Source organism: Eretmochelys imbricata, chromosome 8 (genome assembly GCF_965152235.1).
Source record: "Eretmochelys imbricata isolate rEreImb1 chromosome 8, rEreImb1.hap1, whole genome shotgun sequence".
In the NCBI taxonomy this organism is placed as follows: Eukaryota; Metazoa; Chordata; order Testudines; family Cheloniidae; genus Eretmochelys; species Eretmochelys imbricata.
Window position 1 is genome coordinate 20049572 of NC_135579.1, and position 18201 is coordinate 20067772.

The 18201-nt window shown below is 38.0% G+C and overlaps 1 protein-coding gene and 1 long non-coding RNA gene across 5 annotated transcripts in view; one reads left to right on the top strand and one right to left on the bottom strand.

The window, feature by feature from the left end:
* Positions 1-17330, top strand: part of LOC144268614 (uncharacterized) — a 37220-nt gene extending 19890 nt beyond the window's left edge. For both annotated transcript variants that reach the window (XR_013346806.1, XR_013346807.1), the window contains 3 exons: positions 29-1044; positions 14951-15086; positions 15366-17330. This is a non-coding gene — a long non-coding RNA (uncharacterized LOC144268614). The remainder of the gene's footprint in view (positions 1-28; positions 1045-14950; positions 15087-15365) is intronic.
* The window catches only part of CPEB4 (cytoplasmic polyadenylation element binding protein 4), a 57716-nt gene that overhangs the window by 8190 nt on the left and 31325 nt on the right, over positions 1-18201 (bottom strand). For all 3 annotated transcript variants that reach the window (XM_077823625.1, XM_077823624.1, XM_077823623.1), the window contains 4 exons: positions 7118-7291; positions 1802-1891; positions 922-1040; positions 130-244 (listed from right to left, as the gene is read on the bottom strand). In XM_077823625.1, the coding sequence (XP_077679751.1) occupies positions 130-244; positions 922-1040; positions 1802-1891; positions 7118-7291 (498 nt within the window). The remainder of the gene's footprint in view (positions 1-129; positions 245-921; positions 1041-1801; positions 1892-7117; positions 7292-18201) is intronic.

An 18201-nucleotide genomic window follows, 5' to 3' on the forward strand; every position in this document is an offset into this window, starting at 1 on the left:
TAATATACAATATATTTTTTCTCCCGAGATGTCCTGCTGAAAAAACTCCCAGGGTTCTCCCAAAGCAGTAAGGCTGATTGTACAACATGCCAGAATTAACATGCCAAAGCTGCAACACGTGTAGTATACCTGCTCGTAATGGCCGCGGAACACCACCAACAAAAATAGTTTTTCGTGGATCAAGAGGCTGCGAACCATCCATCACGAAGTCACTATCACTGAGATTCCAAGGCCTGATCTGAACCTATGGCCAGAAAACAAACTTGTTTACTGTTCCTAATTCAGATTAAGAGTTGAGGTAAGTATTTTAGCAATATCAACTGTCAATTACAATGTAGCCTCCCTGATGGTAAAAACTTTAAAATGGTATCAATGACTATATTTTTGAACTCACTTTCAAACTGTACATCAACTACCAATTAGGAGTTAATGCCAATATGCTTTATTAATGGTGACCTAAGCAGATCAGATTTCACCTTGTTATTTAACTTGTATGAGATATACAAGTTCTTCCTGTTAATGTGATGCATTATCACAATCCAACCATGCTATATAAATTTTATAAATACACATGTATCCATGATATTTGTGTTGTTCTGAAAGAGTAAGTGGTACTGTAGACATCAGGCTAATCACTATCTCAATAGTTCCAGCATGCAAGGCTATGCATAGTTTATTTACTAAGCAACAATGGCTGCCGACAGAGGGTCTTGACCCAGAGCCCTCTGAAATGAGTGGGAGTCACTAGGCTTTGGATTGGGCCCATAGTTACTGCAGTATTAGTACATAATGCATAACCGTACCATCCTCTTTGGACATTAATCTGTTTCACTGAAGTCAGAAAATATGCATGACATCTGCAGTGCACAATTTATAAACTTATTTTATACCAACTCTAAAGTACTTGAAAATGTTACCCACCGGTTTGTCTTTGATAGTGGGGCTGGAGACACAAAGGTAGAGTTTTCCATCCTCTTCAATACATGCATCAATCAGAGCCTGTACAGAGCTTTCATCTTGGAACAGCAAGAATGCATATCCTAGGTAAGAGAACAAGACGACTTGCAAGATTCCTGATGAGATTCCAAGAGATTTATTTTTTTATAGTTTATAATATTTAGTGCCATTATGTAGGGCCAGACTATGCGCTGATCCCACATGATTACACTGCAGTATAAGAGGGAGTAAACAGTAAGACACCCCCCAACACACACAAATGCTCCCCCGTGCGGCCGCCCAGCATGCCTCCAAAAGCAGGAGGGAAAACAAGAGCTATGTGTTCAGTACTCTCTCCTCCCTATCCCTTTCGCACTGGTGGGGAGGAAGCAAGCAAAGAGGTGGAAACAGATAGAGCCTTGCCTCCATCCTGCCAGCACAGGTGAGTTGTGAATGTGAGGTACAATTTCTTCCCTGGGCTGCTTAGCTGTGCATTCCCCTTACACAGCACTAGTCTAACATTTTACATATGATTAGTAAATAAGAGGTCAGGCAGAGTAAACAATAGAGAAATGAGAGGAAGAAGGCACAGAGAAAGAAAGGGGAGTCTGACCGGAAGTGAAGTACGAGTAATTATTTTAAATGTGTATTATCATGCACTGTGCTGCAGTCCACCTACTTGCAACATCCTGCAGGATTTGAGTTACATCATGATTTTCGGGGATATTTTCAGCATGGTACGGGGGAGCAGTGAACATGAAGATCTTTTACATAATGAAAATTACACTTCAAATTCTTACACTGAAAAATACAGTCACTGGTTCTGCAATAGTTCTTAAAACGATGTTAACATCATGATAGTTACCTTTAGGAGGAAAATAGGATTTGCTTTCCGCCTTGTGCGGCCAATCCACAATCAAAGGACCAAAGCGACGAAAGCTAGCCGTGATCTCATCTGAGGGATGAGGAACAGGGGGATAAAAAGGAGCATGAATAGAAGTTAAAACCCACTGAACATAAAACCCTGGAGAATCTGCATTTCAGGTAATTGGTCATATTTTTTCCTAACCTATAAACAAATATCAGACCGCTGATAGCGTTTATTGAGGGAAGGGGAATCTTCATGACAAGTCAGAACATACATTGAATAGTGAGAAAAACAGTTCAAAGATCAAGGATTTGTCTCTTTATTAATGGTTACAAATAAAAGCTTGCAGCCCACTAAGTCACAGGAATGAAATCAATGAATCTAAATAGCTACCATATCCTAGCTTCAGGCATTCTCCCACATAAAGAGTTCAAAGTCTGAATCCTTGACTAACTGCTTAGCAGTAAGTTCTGCCAATCTGCCTTGCAATCACAAACGGTTTGGAGAAAAGGAAAGGGAATATCACAAGGCCCAGTCAAGCTTGTTCACATCACATGCTTGTGCCACATCTGTCCGCATTATCTGAGTTTGACCTCAAACTAACTTACAGTAATGCTTGCAGAATGCAGTTATGCAATAGCTATAGGAAAGAATGCAGAGAAGAAATACAGTAGTGTAACAGGAAGCAACTCCAGCACCCATTTCAAATCCTCCTTCCACTTCAGTATTCCGCTAAGATAATTTATATTTGCTAGTCCTGTAAAAATGTTCCACTAATTATGGCATTGTTCTTTTTGAGCTTGGGTAATTTTCTCGCCTCAAGAGAATGGTTGCTAGTAATAAGAAGCTTCTGAACAAGAAACACCTGTGTACAAAGCTCAAGTAGGGATAAAATTTTCTATTACTGAAGAGGCATCTGCAAGTTTTAAGTAGACTACATTAGCACCAAGGTGCTACAAAACATGAAAAATACCTAAACGAATGTTTTCCCAGTGTTTTGTTATGCATCCCTTCATCACACTAAGCAATTTTTTCCATAGAAATTACAAGGTAACTTCTTGGATTCCCCCCTTTTTCTATTCTTTTATTGTTCTCTTCCCTCAAAGAGATTACAACAATCTTCCCTCATTGGAGGCTGGTCACTGACAATTTTGTACAGAGAAGACAGACACAGAGGGCAGAGCAACAGTGCTTTGCAGGAGTCCCAGCCTCTCCTACCCTGGGAGAAAGTTCTTGTGACTGCAGGACTGATTTCCATCAGCTATTTTTATTATAGTATGTATCATGTATTTATAATTAGTGTAGGTGTTCCCCCCTGCCCCAATCTTAAATTGTTAAAACCTGGAAAAGTGTGCTTTTCAATTTGGCCAACACAAGTTGATTTTTTTTTTTTTTTTTTTATGATATTTCTAGTGGAACAAAAGTTGACAAACTTCAGTATTGACAGTTTTCTTTGTTTGTGCCCAAGGGTCATCAGGAATGTATATTGCGATAGAAATTGGGAGCAGAAGGACTTTAAAATTTTTCAGTGGTGAGGTGGATTTAAATCATATCTATATGGATTGTGATCCTTATTCTAGTTCATTTTCTGGGGATTGATGGGGGGAGAGAAGGACACAACAAGAACATGTCTTGAGGGAAGGGACTTATCCTTTCAGCATAGGTTGAACAAAGGCAACACAACTATGGTAAGTCTAGTCCTTCACAAAATGAACTGTTCACATGCCCATCTGGTTTCATAGGATTAAAAAAAAAATTTTTTTAAAGCCATTACCTGGGAATAAAGAACACATACCCCAAGAATGTTCTATTGTGAATGTCATATTAAATTTTACCATTTAATTGCTAAAAACATACCATGGTAACCATGGTGAAAGTAGCTTGTGTTTGACTGTCAGACTGTCATATCACAGTGATTTACAGTGCAACATATTATAACTTTTTGACTGAAATACAAGTCTAGATTAAAATGTTATGGTTAAGAAAAATCCACAGATTAACAACTTTCTGGATTGCAGCTGTCACTGTGCTCCAACTATAGCCCCTCTCATGCTTTGACATCATGAAAGACAGGGTTCCTTTGTCAGAGGGGCTCTGTAACACTAAGGCTAGGACTACAGTTAGCAAGTTTACAGTGGCACAGCTGTAGCAATGCAGCTGTGCCACTGTAAGATCTCGTGTAGCCGCTCTATGCCGAAGGGAGAGAGCTCTCGGATAGACGTAATTTAATCACTCCCAACAAGCGGCGGTAGCTATTTCGGCAGGAGAGCCTCTCCCGCTGACATAGCACTGTGCATGCTACCACTTATGCTGGCGTAACTTATGTTGCTCAGGGGGGTGGTTTTTTCACACCCCGAGCGACAAGTTTTGCAGACATAAGTAGTAGTGTAGACATGGCCTTACTGCTGCTGCATATCATGGGTGTTTCTTTACACAAACACTGCAGTGTCCCTAAACCCCCCAATATTATGTTGAATTCACCAAACATTCTTGGCTTCTCACCAAAATTAAGTGCCTCTGCATTGATTCCGGACTCAGTTCTTACCATCCACTGGGGTGACAGGCTACCACTGGACATAGCCACTGTCAAAAGCTGCCACTGAGTAGAGCAAGTTTACATAAGGAGCTGAATGAAGAGCCAGAACTAGCTGGGACTGTAGAAACCTAATAGAACTACTGGTAATATTACTCCTACTCTTAAGTTTCTGAAGCTCATTAGAAGAGTATTTTAAAATGAGCATGGGTTTCATGAGGAAGAGGGATAACTTAATTCCTTATCTTCCAGCTGTATTTCAGTTTGAAACACATGACCAAGTGATTTAATATTCAAACACCAATTCAATGTGGCATGTTTTCATGTTTAAAAAAATACATATCTGGCTCCCAAAGCAACAGATACATAAGAATCAGAGTTTGGGGTTTATAAAATTTTATAAAAAAAGAGAACTAAAAAAAAAAATACCCATAAAACAGCTTTTTTAAAAAAAGACACTTGAGAAGGATAGTGTGGGTATTGATTTATGCACTTACCATTGTAAGGCAGAGATAGGTTCATACTTGTTCTACTGATCTTGCCCCCTAATTGAAAGAGTTAACATCTTTCTAATAAGAAAGACAGAAACAAGGGCTGTCAAGTGATTAAAAAAATTAATCGTGTTTAATCAAGCTGTTAAATAGAATACCATTTATTTAAATATTTTTGGTTGTTTTCTACATTTTCAAATATATTACTTTCAATTACAACACAGAATACAAAGTGTACAGTGCTCACTTTGCAAATTTTTTAATCAAAAATATAATGTAAAAAACAAAAGAAATAGTATTTCTCAATTCACCTAATACAAGTACTGTGGTGCAATCTCTATCATGAAAGCTGAACTTACCAATGTAGAATTATGTACAAAAAATAGTTGCATTCAAAAATAAAAAATGTAAAACTTTAGAGCCTTCAAGCCCATTCAGTCCCAACTACTTGTTCAGCCAATTGCTCAGACAAAAAAACAAGTTTGTTTACATTTGCAGGAGATAATGCTGCCCACTTCTTGTTTACGTCACCTGAAAGTGAGAAAAGGCATTCACATGGCACTGTTGTAGCTAGTGTTGCAAAATATTTACATGCCAGATGTGCTAAAGATTCCTATGTCCCTTCATGCTTCAATCACCATTCCAGAGGACATGAGTTCATGCTGATGATGGGTTCTGCTCAACGACTATTCAAAGCAGTGCAGACTGACGTGTTTATTTTCGTCAGCTGAGTCAGATGCCACCAGAAGGTTGATTTTCTCTTTTGGTTGTTCAGGTTCTGTAGTCTCCGCATCGGAGTGCTGCTCCTTAAGATTTCTGAAAGCGAGCGCCACACCTCATCCCTCTCATATTTTGGAAGGCACTTCAGATTCTTAAACCTTGGTTCAAGTGCTGTAGCTATCTTTAGAAATCTCACCTGGGTACCTTCTTTGCATTTTGTCAGATCTGCAGTGAAAGTGTTCTTAAAATGAACAACATGTGCTGGGTCACCATCCGAGGCTGTTATAACAGGAAATGTATGGCAGAATGTGGGTAAAACAGAGGAGACATACAATTCTCCCCCAAGGAGTTCAGTCACAAATTTAGTTAACACATTTTTTTAAACGAGCATCATCAACATGGAAGCATGTCTTCTTCATGCTTCAGCCACCATTATAGGGGCATACGAATGTTTAGCATATCTGGCACCTAAATACCTTGCAATGCCGGCTACAAAAGCGCCATTCGAACGCCTATTCTCACTTTCTTTTGACATTGTAAATAAGAAGCAGGCAGCATTATCTCCTGTAAATGTAAACAAACTTGTTTTCTTAACGATTGGCTGAACAAGAAGTAGGACTGAGTGGACTTATAAGATCTAAAGTTTTACATAGTTTTGTTTTGTTTTTGGAGTTAAATTATGTAACAAAAAAATCTACTTTTGTAAATTGCACTTTCACAGTAAAGAGATTGCACTACAGTACTTGTATGAGGTGAACTGAAAAATAGTATTTTGTTTTTTAAAGTGCAAATATTTGTAATAAAAAATACAAAGTTAGCACTACTTTTTATTCTGTGTTGTAATTAAAAACAATATATTTGAAAATGTAGAAAAACATTTATTAAATTTCAATTGGTATTCTCATATTGTTTAACAGTGCGATTAAAACTGCGATTAATTGTGATTAATTTTAATCGTGATTAATTTTGAGTTAATCGCGTGAGTTAACTGTGATTAATCTACAGCCCTAATAGAAACCAATTTATTTCTGTCACAAGTTTTGTATTTTGTCAGTGCTGAAAGATTTTGATCTAGATTAGATAAAAGATCCTTAAGCATTTGAGGCATTGCATCCATCTGTCAAGACTACAGCTGCTGACCAAAGAACATTTCTATGATAATCTCATAAACATGAAGGTCTTAGCACAGCCAGCTCCCTAAAACAGATCTGCCCGTTTTTATGGTCTAGGTCTGGACTATATACAACTAAAAGGAGGAGCTGGAGAAAGAACAGATTTATCACACAAATGTTACAGCACATTAAGCCCTCATTCTCAAATTCATAACAAAAGTACTATTCCTTGTTAAAGAGCTCATATTTTTATCTGTCAGTAACAAAGCAGTTGCAGAGACAGGGCTAATGGGAACAGCAGGTGTTCAGTGCCGCTTAGGATCTGGCCAACAATTTGTAAAAAAAAAAAAAATCTCCTATTATAATCATTCTTTAGCTTGTTAACAACAGGGTTCACTCTACAGTTTATCATCAAATCAACATGGGTTGTTCTGACTGAGCTTGTTTCTGAAAATACCTTCATCAATATCCGGTGGCAGTCCACCTACGAACACCTTGCGGGAATACCGTTCCACTCTTTCTCCATTTTGGTGAGAGAAGCAGTGTGGTGATCCTAAGCCACTATGAAGAGTCTGATCCCCACGTCCATCATCCAAGAACCCGTCTTCCATTGGAAACAGTGAAGACTGACCTAGGGGGAAAAAAGGGAAAAACCCCATACTAATAGGACAAAGAACATACTATTTAAATATTATTAAAGAAATGTTCTATATTAGCAGTATGGCTTCTTGTACTCTTCCCCTTTTAACAAGTAATGGGAAGACTAAATATGATCATACTGATATCCTGCTTATCTCATTTAACCTTACCATTTCTAGTTCTACAACAATCCAAACACCTTGTTAATTACACAGCTACAGAAAGAGGCAGTATCTTTTATTATAGAAAATTTGTAACAAAACAAACAGCATTTAAAAAGGACCTGAACATCCACAATCTTTTCATAGACAGAACTCATTTTAGCTCATTTTTGAGAAGTTTTGCAATTGCTATTGCCTAATTCTGCTGCCTGTTTTTTATATATGTATTTTTAAAAGACTTGCCACAGAAAGAAACATTATATAACCATAATAACTGCTTTGTAGGGACTATCCTGATTGTATACACATAACTAAAAATCTAGGACGCATACCATTTCTCAAATAACTTCTTACATGCACACGGTAATTTCACAGTACAGATGAAAAAAAGATTCCCACACCAGCTAACTACATTAACCTTTTAGGTCACTTGATATCAAAATATTTAAATCACAAACTATACACTTGTAGATAACAACCACACTTATCAAAGCAGTAAGACCCACTGCAATTTCCTATGAATGATGACTGAAGACTCATTTAAGTAACATGTCATTCTTGGAGCAGATCAACTTTACTGAGATATTGTACAAGAAGATTCGTTCCTTAACTCGTTTTCTAACATGTTGCAAGCATTCTTCCTCTATTGAGACAGTCACATGTCCTTTTGCTGTAACACTTTTTGAGCATATTCCTTTAGTAAAGATCTTTGACTTACAAATGCAGTTGTATAACACAATACATATGAACGCACACAAACTGATCCCTGCAATGATATTACTCCTTATTACAACATACAATAACTAGAGTCACAACATATGTTGGCCAGTCCTCTACGAACACATATTGGAAAAACAAGCAAATACATGTGAGGTCTGTTAAGGCTTCTAGAATAATTCTTCATTTGCCTACAGTTTGCTATATGGGGATGGGTTTCAGAGTAGCAGCCGTGTTAGTCTGTATTCGCAAAAAGAAAAGGAGTACTTGTGGCACCTTAGAGACTAACCAATTTATTTGAGCATAAGCTTTTGTGAGCTACAGCCGATGAAGTGAGCTATAGCTCACGAAAACTTATGCTCAAATCAATTGGTTAGTCTCTAAGGTGCCACAAGTACTCCTTTTCTTTATATGGGGATGATATTTCAGGATTCAATACAATCTATAAAAATGGTTATAAGTGGGATTAATTTATCTTCTTTTGTTATCCTGACATTTGGAATGTCCAGTAGGTTACATACATTAACCTGATTTTAAATTAAATCAAATTATTAGAGACTGCAGATTTGACCACCTCTGAAAAGTGGACATTTTCTATGCAAAGTCAAAGTCTAACAGAGATCACACTTCAATTTTCTTTCTTAATCTACATTCAGAAAATTAAAGAACTCAATACTGATCAAGTCTTAGTTTCAGTATTCAACAATCTGTTTTTTAAATGTCTTTTACTCAAGGAACCCTTTGAAAACTGAATCACACCCACTTTTATGATTAAGTTTCTACCATTATAGCTTTCAAGGCTTTACAGTGGTTTTTTCCTTACTTAGTGCATTATCCATTTTCATTTGTCTTGTCTATTAAGACCCAAATCCTGTAGACAATTTTGCATGTGAGTAACTTTGAATATCTAGGTAGTCACGATGAACACAACCGCACACCAATATGCATAAACTTACTCAGTATGCATGTTTACAGAATCGGGGCCTTCAACTATAAACCAAATGGGACATGGCCCATATTCAGGGCCCAACACAACTGTCAGCACTCAAATACAAGTAATAGTATGAATCACTTCTACAGAGTTGTCATTCATAAACACAGGAGGAAAACAACATTTTAGCTCTCCCAAGGAGTAATTCACATAGATGACTCTTAGCTATAGGATCATGCTAATCTCAACCTAAGTAGTACTATTCTGGGGAGATATTTCATTCAGTTAAAATGTTTACCACAGCATGCAGATAAACTAAGCAAGCTTGGATTAAACTGATGGTTTCAAATCTTATCTTTTTAGGTTGCTTTCTAATAACAGCGTAGTGCTATGTATGCCATGAGACATTGTCAACATTAGAAAATTAAAGAGGAATATTGTTACCTCGCCTTCTCCCATATGTCCTTGCTGCATGTTAAATGAGAAAGAAAACAGCCTTTCAAACATTGTTATAAGGACCAAAAGATCTAGCTTCATCTCCTTTATACTAGCTCAGTGGTTCTCAAGCCTTTTCATACTGCAGACCACTTAAAATGGTGTCCACAAGATTATCTCCAGACACAACCAGGCCCCCGCCCAATCCCACACCTTCCCTGCACCACTCTGTTGTTTGGTTACACAAATTAACATTACATCTGCAAAGGAGATAAGCATAGTAAAGAGACTCGTTTTTTAATACAATTCTTTTACATTGGGTTACAACCTTATTTAGTGATGTGTGCTCTTTACTGCTCTCCCTGGATATATGACTATTAGTAATGGATCACCCTCATTGTACTAGGCACTAAAGTTACTTGACACTGATTCTGCCATTCTGTGTGTTCCCTACCCCTCCAATTTTAGTGCCTCCTAAATTTGATTGTGTTAAATTTACAGGGAAACTCTTGATCAAGACATACAGGATACAAAAAGGTGCCTGAATTTTTTTAAGTTAAGGTTGCCAAAAAGCCAGCACAAACTCTAAGAGTTCTTGATTAACTTACAACTAAACAGGAAGCTTTACTGCTGCAAGACCGACAGACAGTCACAGTGGTGAAGCGTAACAGCTTTGTAGGCCACTGCCCTCTGCACACCTCCAGAGATCTATGGACCACAGTTCAAGAACCTTATGCACTCCCTTATTAAAACTGATGTATATACATTGTAGCTACAACTACTGTGCTCCCTCCTCTTTTTGTGTGCACCTTTTTGGGATGAAAGTGGAGAACATTCGACTGCCAAAATAATTAAGATGATCTCTACATCTATCAGAACATGCCCAATAACTCATTCCCCACTCACAATTACACTTAAAAATAATAATGCAGTCCAAATCCGTAACAGACAGGAAAACAACTCTGTTCCAAAATCTGAATTTCCTGGAGAGTACTATAAAGCGTTCTGAATATATTACCAGTTTTATTTTCTTTCCTCATTCAGAATTCATCTTGCAGACCCACCAGTAGCTACAGCATCTAAATGTTTTAAACCCACTACAAATCATGGGTATTTAACCCACGTGCAAGAAAGCATATCGATCTAGTTTACTTAGGTGTTTATTTTATATTTACTTAACTGATCCTTTTCTGATGGGGACATTCAACACACAATCCCAATGAGAACGTATCGCTAAGCATTGGTCCTCAGTTGAGAATATAGCCACAAGTGCTTGGCACATACATTTCCTGCTATAAATAATAGCTTACATTTTGGGGTCTTTACAAGTATAATTTCCGTATAGTAACTGATACTGCTTTTTTTGAAATAAGAAATCTAAGGTGTTTTTACAGTTCCCAAATGAGTGAAAAGCTATGATAAGCTTTTTTCCATGCAATGACTTTGCCAGTTGCTTTGCATGCTGGACAGAGAGCTGAGAAGCTTTTGTGCATTTAAGAACCTAAAGTGGTTTCAAAGTGTGCCCTGTCTATAAAATCATAAAATCCTGTCATCTGTAAATTCTTAACAAAACCAAAACATACACAAACTCACCTATCTGGTGCACTGACTCCTGAAAACTAGCTATTCAACATAGCTGTAATTCCTGAGAACGGCCTATGTGACACAGAGATGTAAATCAGCAGACTCCTTGCTGTTTTGCCACCAGATTTTGAGACCGAACAGTATTTCTCAGGCAGCAAGACTCCCACTCCAAAAAAAAAAAAAAAAAGGAAATACAAGATCCATTCAAAATCACTCAGCATTATGCTTGGATTCTGTTTTTTGGGGTTTTGGGGTTTTTTTAATTAAAAGTATGGCAGTTTTCCTTTGTAGTTTTCCACATTTATTTAATCTAATCCACTGTATTTTTGACATTTCAAAATATTCCTTAGGAGCCCAGTATTTTGTGCACTTTTTGGGATATTTGGGGGAAGTGCTGCGTTTTGGGGAGGCTGCAGAAATGCCTGACTAAAACTTACTAAAGCCTTATTTGGTAAATGACTTTCATTATTTGCTTTAGAGAAATCTGTGCTTTGCAACTGTACTAGCTAAGATTCTGCTCAAATAAACTGTGTAAGGAAACAGTTACCAGTGGTGCAAAGTCTGTCTCCTCGTTCTTGGATAAAAGGAGATCTGTCTATAGTTAGCACTAAAAAGTAAGACCACTTCAGTGTTACATTTTTGTACGGCTTCCTCTTCACTGATTACCCTAGTTTTTCTTGAATTCCTCTAAAATTTAAGTTAAAACATCAAGGGCTTGGCTCATACCCAAGAAAATTGAGTGAAGGCTGAAATTTCCTTAACTCACTTCATTTTGCCAGAAAATTGCAATGTACTGTTATATTGCAGGTAAGGTCACCCACTGCTTTGAATAAGAGGGCCATAACATCTGTATCACTTAGACCAGTGGTCCCCAAACGTTTTATGTCACCGTTACCTGTAATGTAATCTGTCTGCCTCACCCGGGCCACGGCCGGGACTGCGAGATGGGGCCTCGGCTGGGGCTGGAGTGGAGCTGGGTGGCGTTCCCTTCCCTGTCCCCAGGGGGGGCTAGTCCAGGCCTGGAGCAGAGCCAGGGCTGCGGCTGGGACCGCGAGATGGGGCCTAGACTGGAGAAGGAGCGGAGCTGGGTGGTACTCCCTCCTGGGACCATGAGATAGGGCCTCTGCTGGGGGCGGAGCTGGGAGTGGGAGTGGAGCCATGGCTGGGGCTGGGAGCTGCAGGCAGGCTGGGGCCACGGCCGGGAGCAGAGTCCCTCCCCGCCCCATGTGGGGGCTGGCCTGGGGCCTCGCCGCACCCCCCCCCAGAATGTTCCTCCACGCCCTGCCCCAGGAATGTTCCTCCTCTCCCCGCTAGGGGAGCACGTACTACAGTTTGGGGTCTACTGATCTAGTTAATATAATATTTTTACTGTTAATATTAGCCTAGGAAAATATTTCCCAAGAAAGTAAGGGGTGAACAACTTAGTCTAAAACCAGTCATTTCCGTTCTTCTGCCCCCTCAATGTTCCCTACACACCTCCTTTCAATTTGAGTACAGTATGATTTTTGCACTTCCTCATCTTCAAGGCACTCCTCAATGAGTCCATTTAGATCCTTGCCTCCTCATACATCTCCCACCTCCACTCCCTCAAGACCAGGCGAGACTTTCTTCTTGTCTACTGGTATCTCCATGCCAGCTGTCATGGCTAGTATAGTCTGCCAATTAACATATGTCAAGCTTCTTCCATCATCTTTTTGAACCAAAAAGAGGAATATGTAGTATTACATTAATGTGCTCAGCCCTGTATAAGGCACACAGATAGTCCTTGCCTCAGAGAGCTCACAGTCTAGAAGACAGACCTAAAGGAGAAGATACACTGAAGAATCTAGATAAAAGGGTCACCTCAGATTTACGGTTCCTTAAATCCAAAACCTGCAACAAACACTGTGCGGGAGAAGCCCTGGGCCCATGCAGAGCCCCTCAATTTTTGTGGGGCTCCTCACAGATATCCACTCATATGGAACAACTTGCAGGACTGGGGCACTAATAATGTGGTTTTTATGTGTGGGCTGAATGAGGGGGCTGGCAGCCTAGCATTAGGAGGCTGTTCCATGCAAAAGAGGCAACATGTAAGATAGCACAAAGATGGGAGCTGGACTGACACACAAGCTCCATTTAGCACACCAACCTCACTGATCACACACCACCCTGTCTGCCTAACACTACATCTACACTAGGAAAACAAAACATTTTTATACACGTCCTTTAACTCTAATTAAAATCCTAATGTAGACAGCAACTATAAGTTAGCTGGTCAAAATAAACCCTGAGGGAGCAGCCTAAGGTTTACATTGACCAACACACGTTTAAAAAAAAAAATCAAAACTGCCTTGTCTACATTAGGATTTTAATAAATGTCAGCTGGCATGTCAAAAAAAAGACCACCTTTTATTGTAGCCAAGACCTAAATGACACTTTTCTGTCTTGTAGATTACTGTACCTACGTATGCCTTCAATACGGAAGCGTCTTAAGACAGCAATTCTATTCTTTGCCTAGCACACCAACCAACATAAGGCACTTGCTACTTTCTACTTTATATTGGTCCATAATACGCTTTTTTTTTTTATTTTTCAGTTCTGACACTGAAATAAACCAGCTTCATTAGTAAGTTTCAGTTAATTTGAAAACTTCACGCACTAGGATAATGCTGCGGCTGCAAAGAAATGTTTATTTTAAAAATAAAAAGGATAAACGTTCCCATTGAACTTAGATTTATAATCAAGTTTTTACACAACCTGACTACAGTGGCAAATGTGACCCAACAGCACCTGTTTAACAAGAATCATTTCTATTACTAAGAAAAATAAAAGGTCATAAGTGTATATTACTAGGGGAGGGGTTGGTCTTCACTCTCAGCCTGTATTAGAGATTGGTCTGACACTTTATTCTGGCCTTAATAGCCCTGAATTTTGGAGAAGCCTTGAGCCAAATCTGAACCTGCGGATGCAGAGGAAACAGGGATAGTTACAGAAAACAGTAACTCCCAAAAGGCAGAGTGAATAAAAATCAGTGATTTTAAAAAAATCTGATTTTTTAAAATTTAAATCAGATTGTTTTGATAAAATGCTTTTTGAAGAAAAAACATCTAAAAATAGTTTTAATTAAGCTACATTATAGCTCAAAGATATCTCATCATGGAAGAGGGATTACAAATTCCTATTCTACAGTATGAGACAATATATTCATGTAATGTTTAAGAAAAGTTTTGTAAATGAGTTCCAATAGTTCATGAATTAGGAACCCAATTTCATGGGCTTCCAGGGGCTTCTGTATAGATTATTTAGGTTAAGCTTTCTATCTACCCAACTGCACTCAGTGCTCCGTCTAGAAGATACCATCAGAGATGCTTAGGTTTGCAGTTCTCAAACTGTGGATATGTGTCTCCAGAGATAACATGCTTGTTAACAGCAAAAATGTTTTAAAATAAATAAATATATAGAGGTGAGAAATAACAGACCTCAACCCTATTGTCCCTCTGCAAATTTGTGTACACAAAGTCAATCCCTTACTTCTCTCTAAAAGTGCAAAGTTTCAAAAAGTTCAAGGAATAGAAGATTATTGGGGGCGAAATAGATCTGGACAAGAAGTAGTCTGGAGATAAATATGAGAAGAGAGGGACAGGCAGTAGAAACAACAAAAGGGAAACTGTTTGAGCAGCATATTCCAGAAGTCTTGAGGTCTTTCTGAACATAGTCTTCATTGATTTGAGATCTACCATACCATTCTCTCACTAGAAGGGAAAACCTATAATGGCAGCAGGCCGTAAGAGACCACCAGTTTGAGACTATTCTAATAAAGTTCTTCTATCTGTGGGTAAGACAGGCATGCATGCAAAATGCGAACAGTGCAACAAAGAAATGCAAGGCCCGAATGAAACATCATGAAAAGTGTTCCCTCTCAGGAGGAAGCTGTGTTGAAGATGATGAAAGGAACACGTCTGAACATGCAGGATTTTCAGGTTGGTAAACCTTTTTATTTCATACGTCTTTCTTAAGGACTGCCTGTCTTCCTTCTGAACTATTCTTGAATTCTCATGTTTGAGCAAAAAATATAGTTGTTACTCTATGGTACTATAATTTTAGATGCAGTTGTGATAAAAAATAAATAGCTGAAATAGGCAGATCTTCCTTTTACAATTTCACCTTTAAAGTAGTACTGAGTGTCAATGTAATGAGTAATACTAAATGAGCAGTATGGTAATAATAATTAAATAACGGCATTGACTTATTTTGTTTAGGAGAATCCATCCTCAACATACAGGAGTCTGAAGACTATCTACCTTCAAGATCACCATCATTTTCTATAGTTTCAGAGTTATCTGCCAATGATAGTGTTTCAGTCACATCATGTTGGTCACATAGCCACAGTATATTTATCACCTGTAGCAAAAAGAAAAAAAATCTCCATCATCCAGAAACCACCATAGGTGGTGATCAAGTTTGTGATAAGAACCAGCAGATTACAAAAAAAAAAGTTAACTGATGAAAAAGTTGCCCAATTTGTTTATGCAACAAACTCCTTTCCATATGACTGAGAACCCACACTTCATTAACATGGTTCAGTCATTAAGACCAGGATACAGTTCACCCAACAGAGCAGATGTCGCAGGCAAATTGCTGGATACAGTGTATGAAAGAGAAACTGAGCAGTGTGCAAAAGGTCTAAAGGGTAAAATTATTAACCTGAGTCTTGATGGGTGGGAGCAATGATCCTATTGTATGTACTTGTGTGGTGACAAAAGGGAATGTCTTCCTTACAGAAACAATTGATACATCAGGAAATGCACACACAGCAGAATACTTACAAGAAGTAGCAATAAAAGCTATAACAAACAAAAATTCAAAATGTCTAGTATGCAGCTTGGTCATAGACAATGCTGCAAATGTATCCAAGATGAGTAGAAATTATTTAGAAGAGAGTCCCAAGCCCATATGGTTGCAGGGCTCATTTGATGCACCTCGTAGCCACATACTTCAGTGTTCCAGAAATAAAGGCTAATGTTGTTGAAATTGCAAAATACTTCTGTAACCACCATTTTGCAGCAGCTGCTCTGAAAAAAATGTGAGGAACCAAGCTAATTCTCCCACAAGACATGCGATGGAACTCAGTAGCAGACTGTTTTGAGCACTATATCAAGAATTGGCCTAATCTGATGACAGTCTGAACAAAATTATGAAAAAATAGATGGCACTTGTCACAGCCAAAGTTCTCACCACTGGGCTTAAGAGAAATGTCGAACACATGCGGAGTACCCTGAAGCCTATTTCTGTAGCCTTGAACAAAATGCAGGGAAATAGCTGTTTTATTGCTGATGCTGTTGGAATTTGGAAGGAAGTGGGTAAGATCTTAAAAAGAGAAATATGCAATGACAGAGTTAAATTACAAGCATTAAAAAAACAAATGGGACAAGCACTATCTCCAGCTCACTTTCTTGCAAATATTCGCAATAACTTGGTACCAGGGTCAAACCTTAACTGCTGAAGAAGAGGAGTTGGCTATGACATGGACATCCAGCAATCATCCCTTCATAATGCCAACTATAATAAACTTCAGAGCTAAGGGTGAGCCATTCAAGAAATATATATTTGATGATGATGTTTTAAAGAGTCACACCAGTGAACTGGTGGAAGTCACTCAAGCACTTGGATTCAGAGACTCTTGAAATGATAATCTCACTTTTAACAGCAGTAGCTTCTTCTGCCAGTGTAGAAAGAATATATTCTTCCTTTGGACTAATTCATTCCAAATTGAGAAATCATTTGGGACCTGAAAAAGCAGAAAAGCTTGTTTTTCTTTTCCAGATTATGAACAAACAGGAAAATGAAGGTGAAGACGACCAAGTTAGCTACAGAAGCCAACATTTTAAGTCACAGTCAATTTAATGTTTGTGAGATTTTTTTAAAAAAAATATTTCATATAACTATTTTAGTTAAAAACAATTTTAACAAAAACAAACCTGATTTTAAAATACTTGAATGTTTAAATTGGAAAATTCATATGCTTGTTTTGTTAAAATATTATACATTTGCTGTTGAAGAAAAATAATCCAGAATACATAATGTTGTTTTAGTTAAATAAAACAATTTAAATGTCTGTCTGGTGATGTTCTCCTCCTAATACAGTATGGCAAGAAAATCCTCCAAATACTAATAATTAACCTGTTGAATTGGAGATATTTATGAAGTCATTGGGAGGTGAACTATCTGCTTCAATTATCTTTGGTAAATGAAATAACCAATCATTCATTTTCTGACATAGCTATAAAACTAATCTGAAAACTTTTCAAAATAAATCCACTTTAAAAATGTATCGTGCATATCTTCTAAAAATGAAACCTACATCTATCTCTGAGTTGTGAAGAATATGTATTAAGGTTATAACAAACCAACAATGCCCTTTTATGTAGAAATCCATAATTAAATCTAGTCTTCCTGACTAGTGATTTAAATCAATCAACATTTAAATCAATCCACCAAAATGTAAGGATTTTGCAAATGGTGCCCCCATGATTTATTTTTATAATGAGCAAATATATAATTAAAACAAAAGACACAGATATGAAGTGCATCATGCAAAGACTAAATAACCAGGGTTCAGAAACAGATGGTATCGGCGTAGAAGCACCTCTCTGAAGCCTTGTTCTCATGAATCTTAGTTTTTATTTTAAAAAAAATGAGAGTCTCTTAGCTGTTATTATGAAGAAGTTCTCTGTTTATAGTTTTTAGGTAATCGGATACAGTTTGCCTGTGTGAATCTACAAGGAGCCTGGAGCAACAGCTCAGAGAAGTGTGAACTGCCCCATCCAACTAAAGAATTAAATTACTATCACTGGACATCTGAGTTAAGTGTCAACATTGTTAATAGTTTTATTCCTCACGTAAGAAAGGAGAGAGAGGATCACAGATCTGGAGTTTACTGAGTGACATGTTATTTTGGTGCCACCAGTGGGTAACATCTGGGATAGACCACCACTCCTTCTCCTTAAATCAAAGAGCCTAGTCCAAGGAACCTATAGCAGAATCCACTGGCATATTCAAAAATTCTATGGCCTGCAGGAACCACTGATCTAGTCT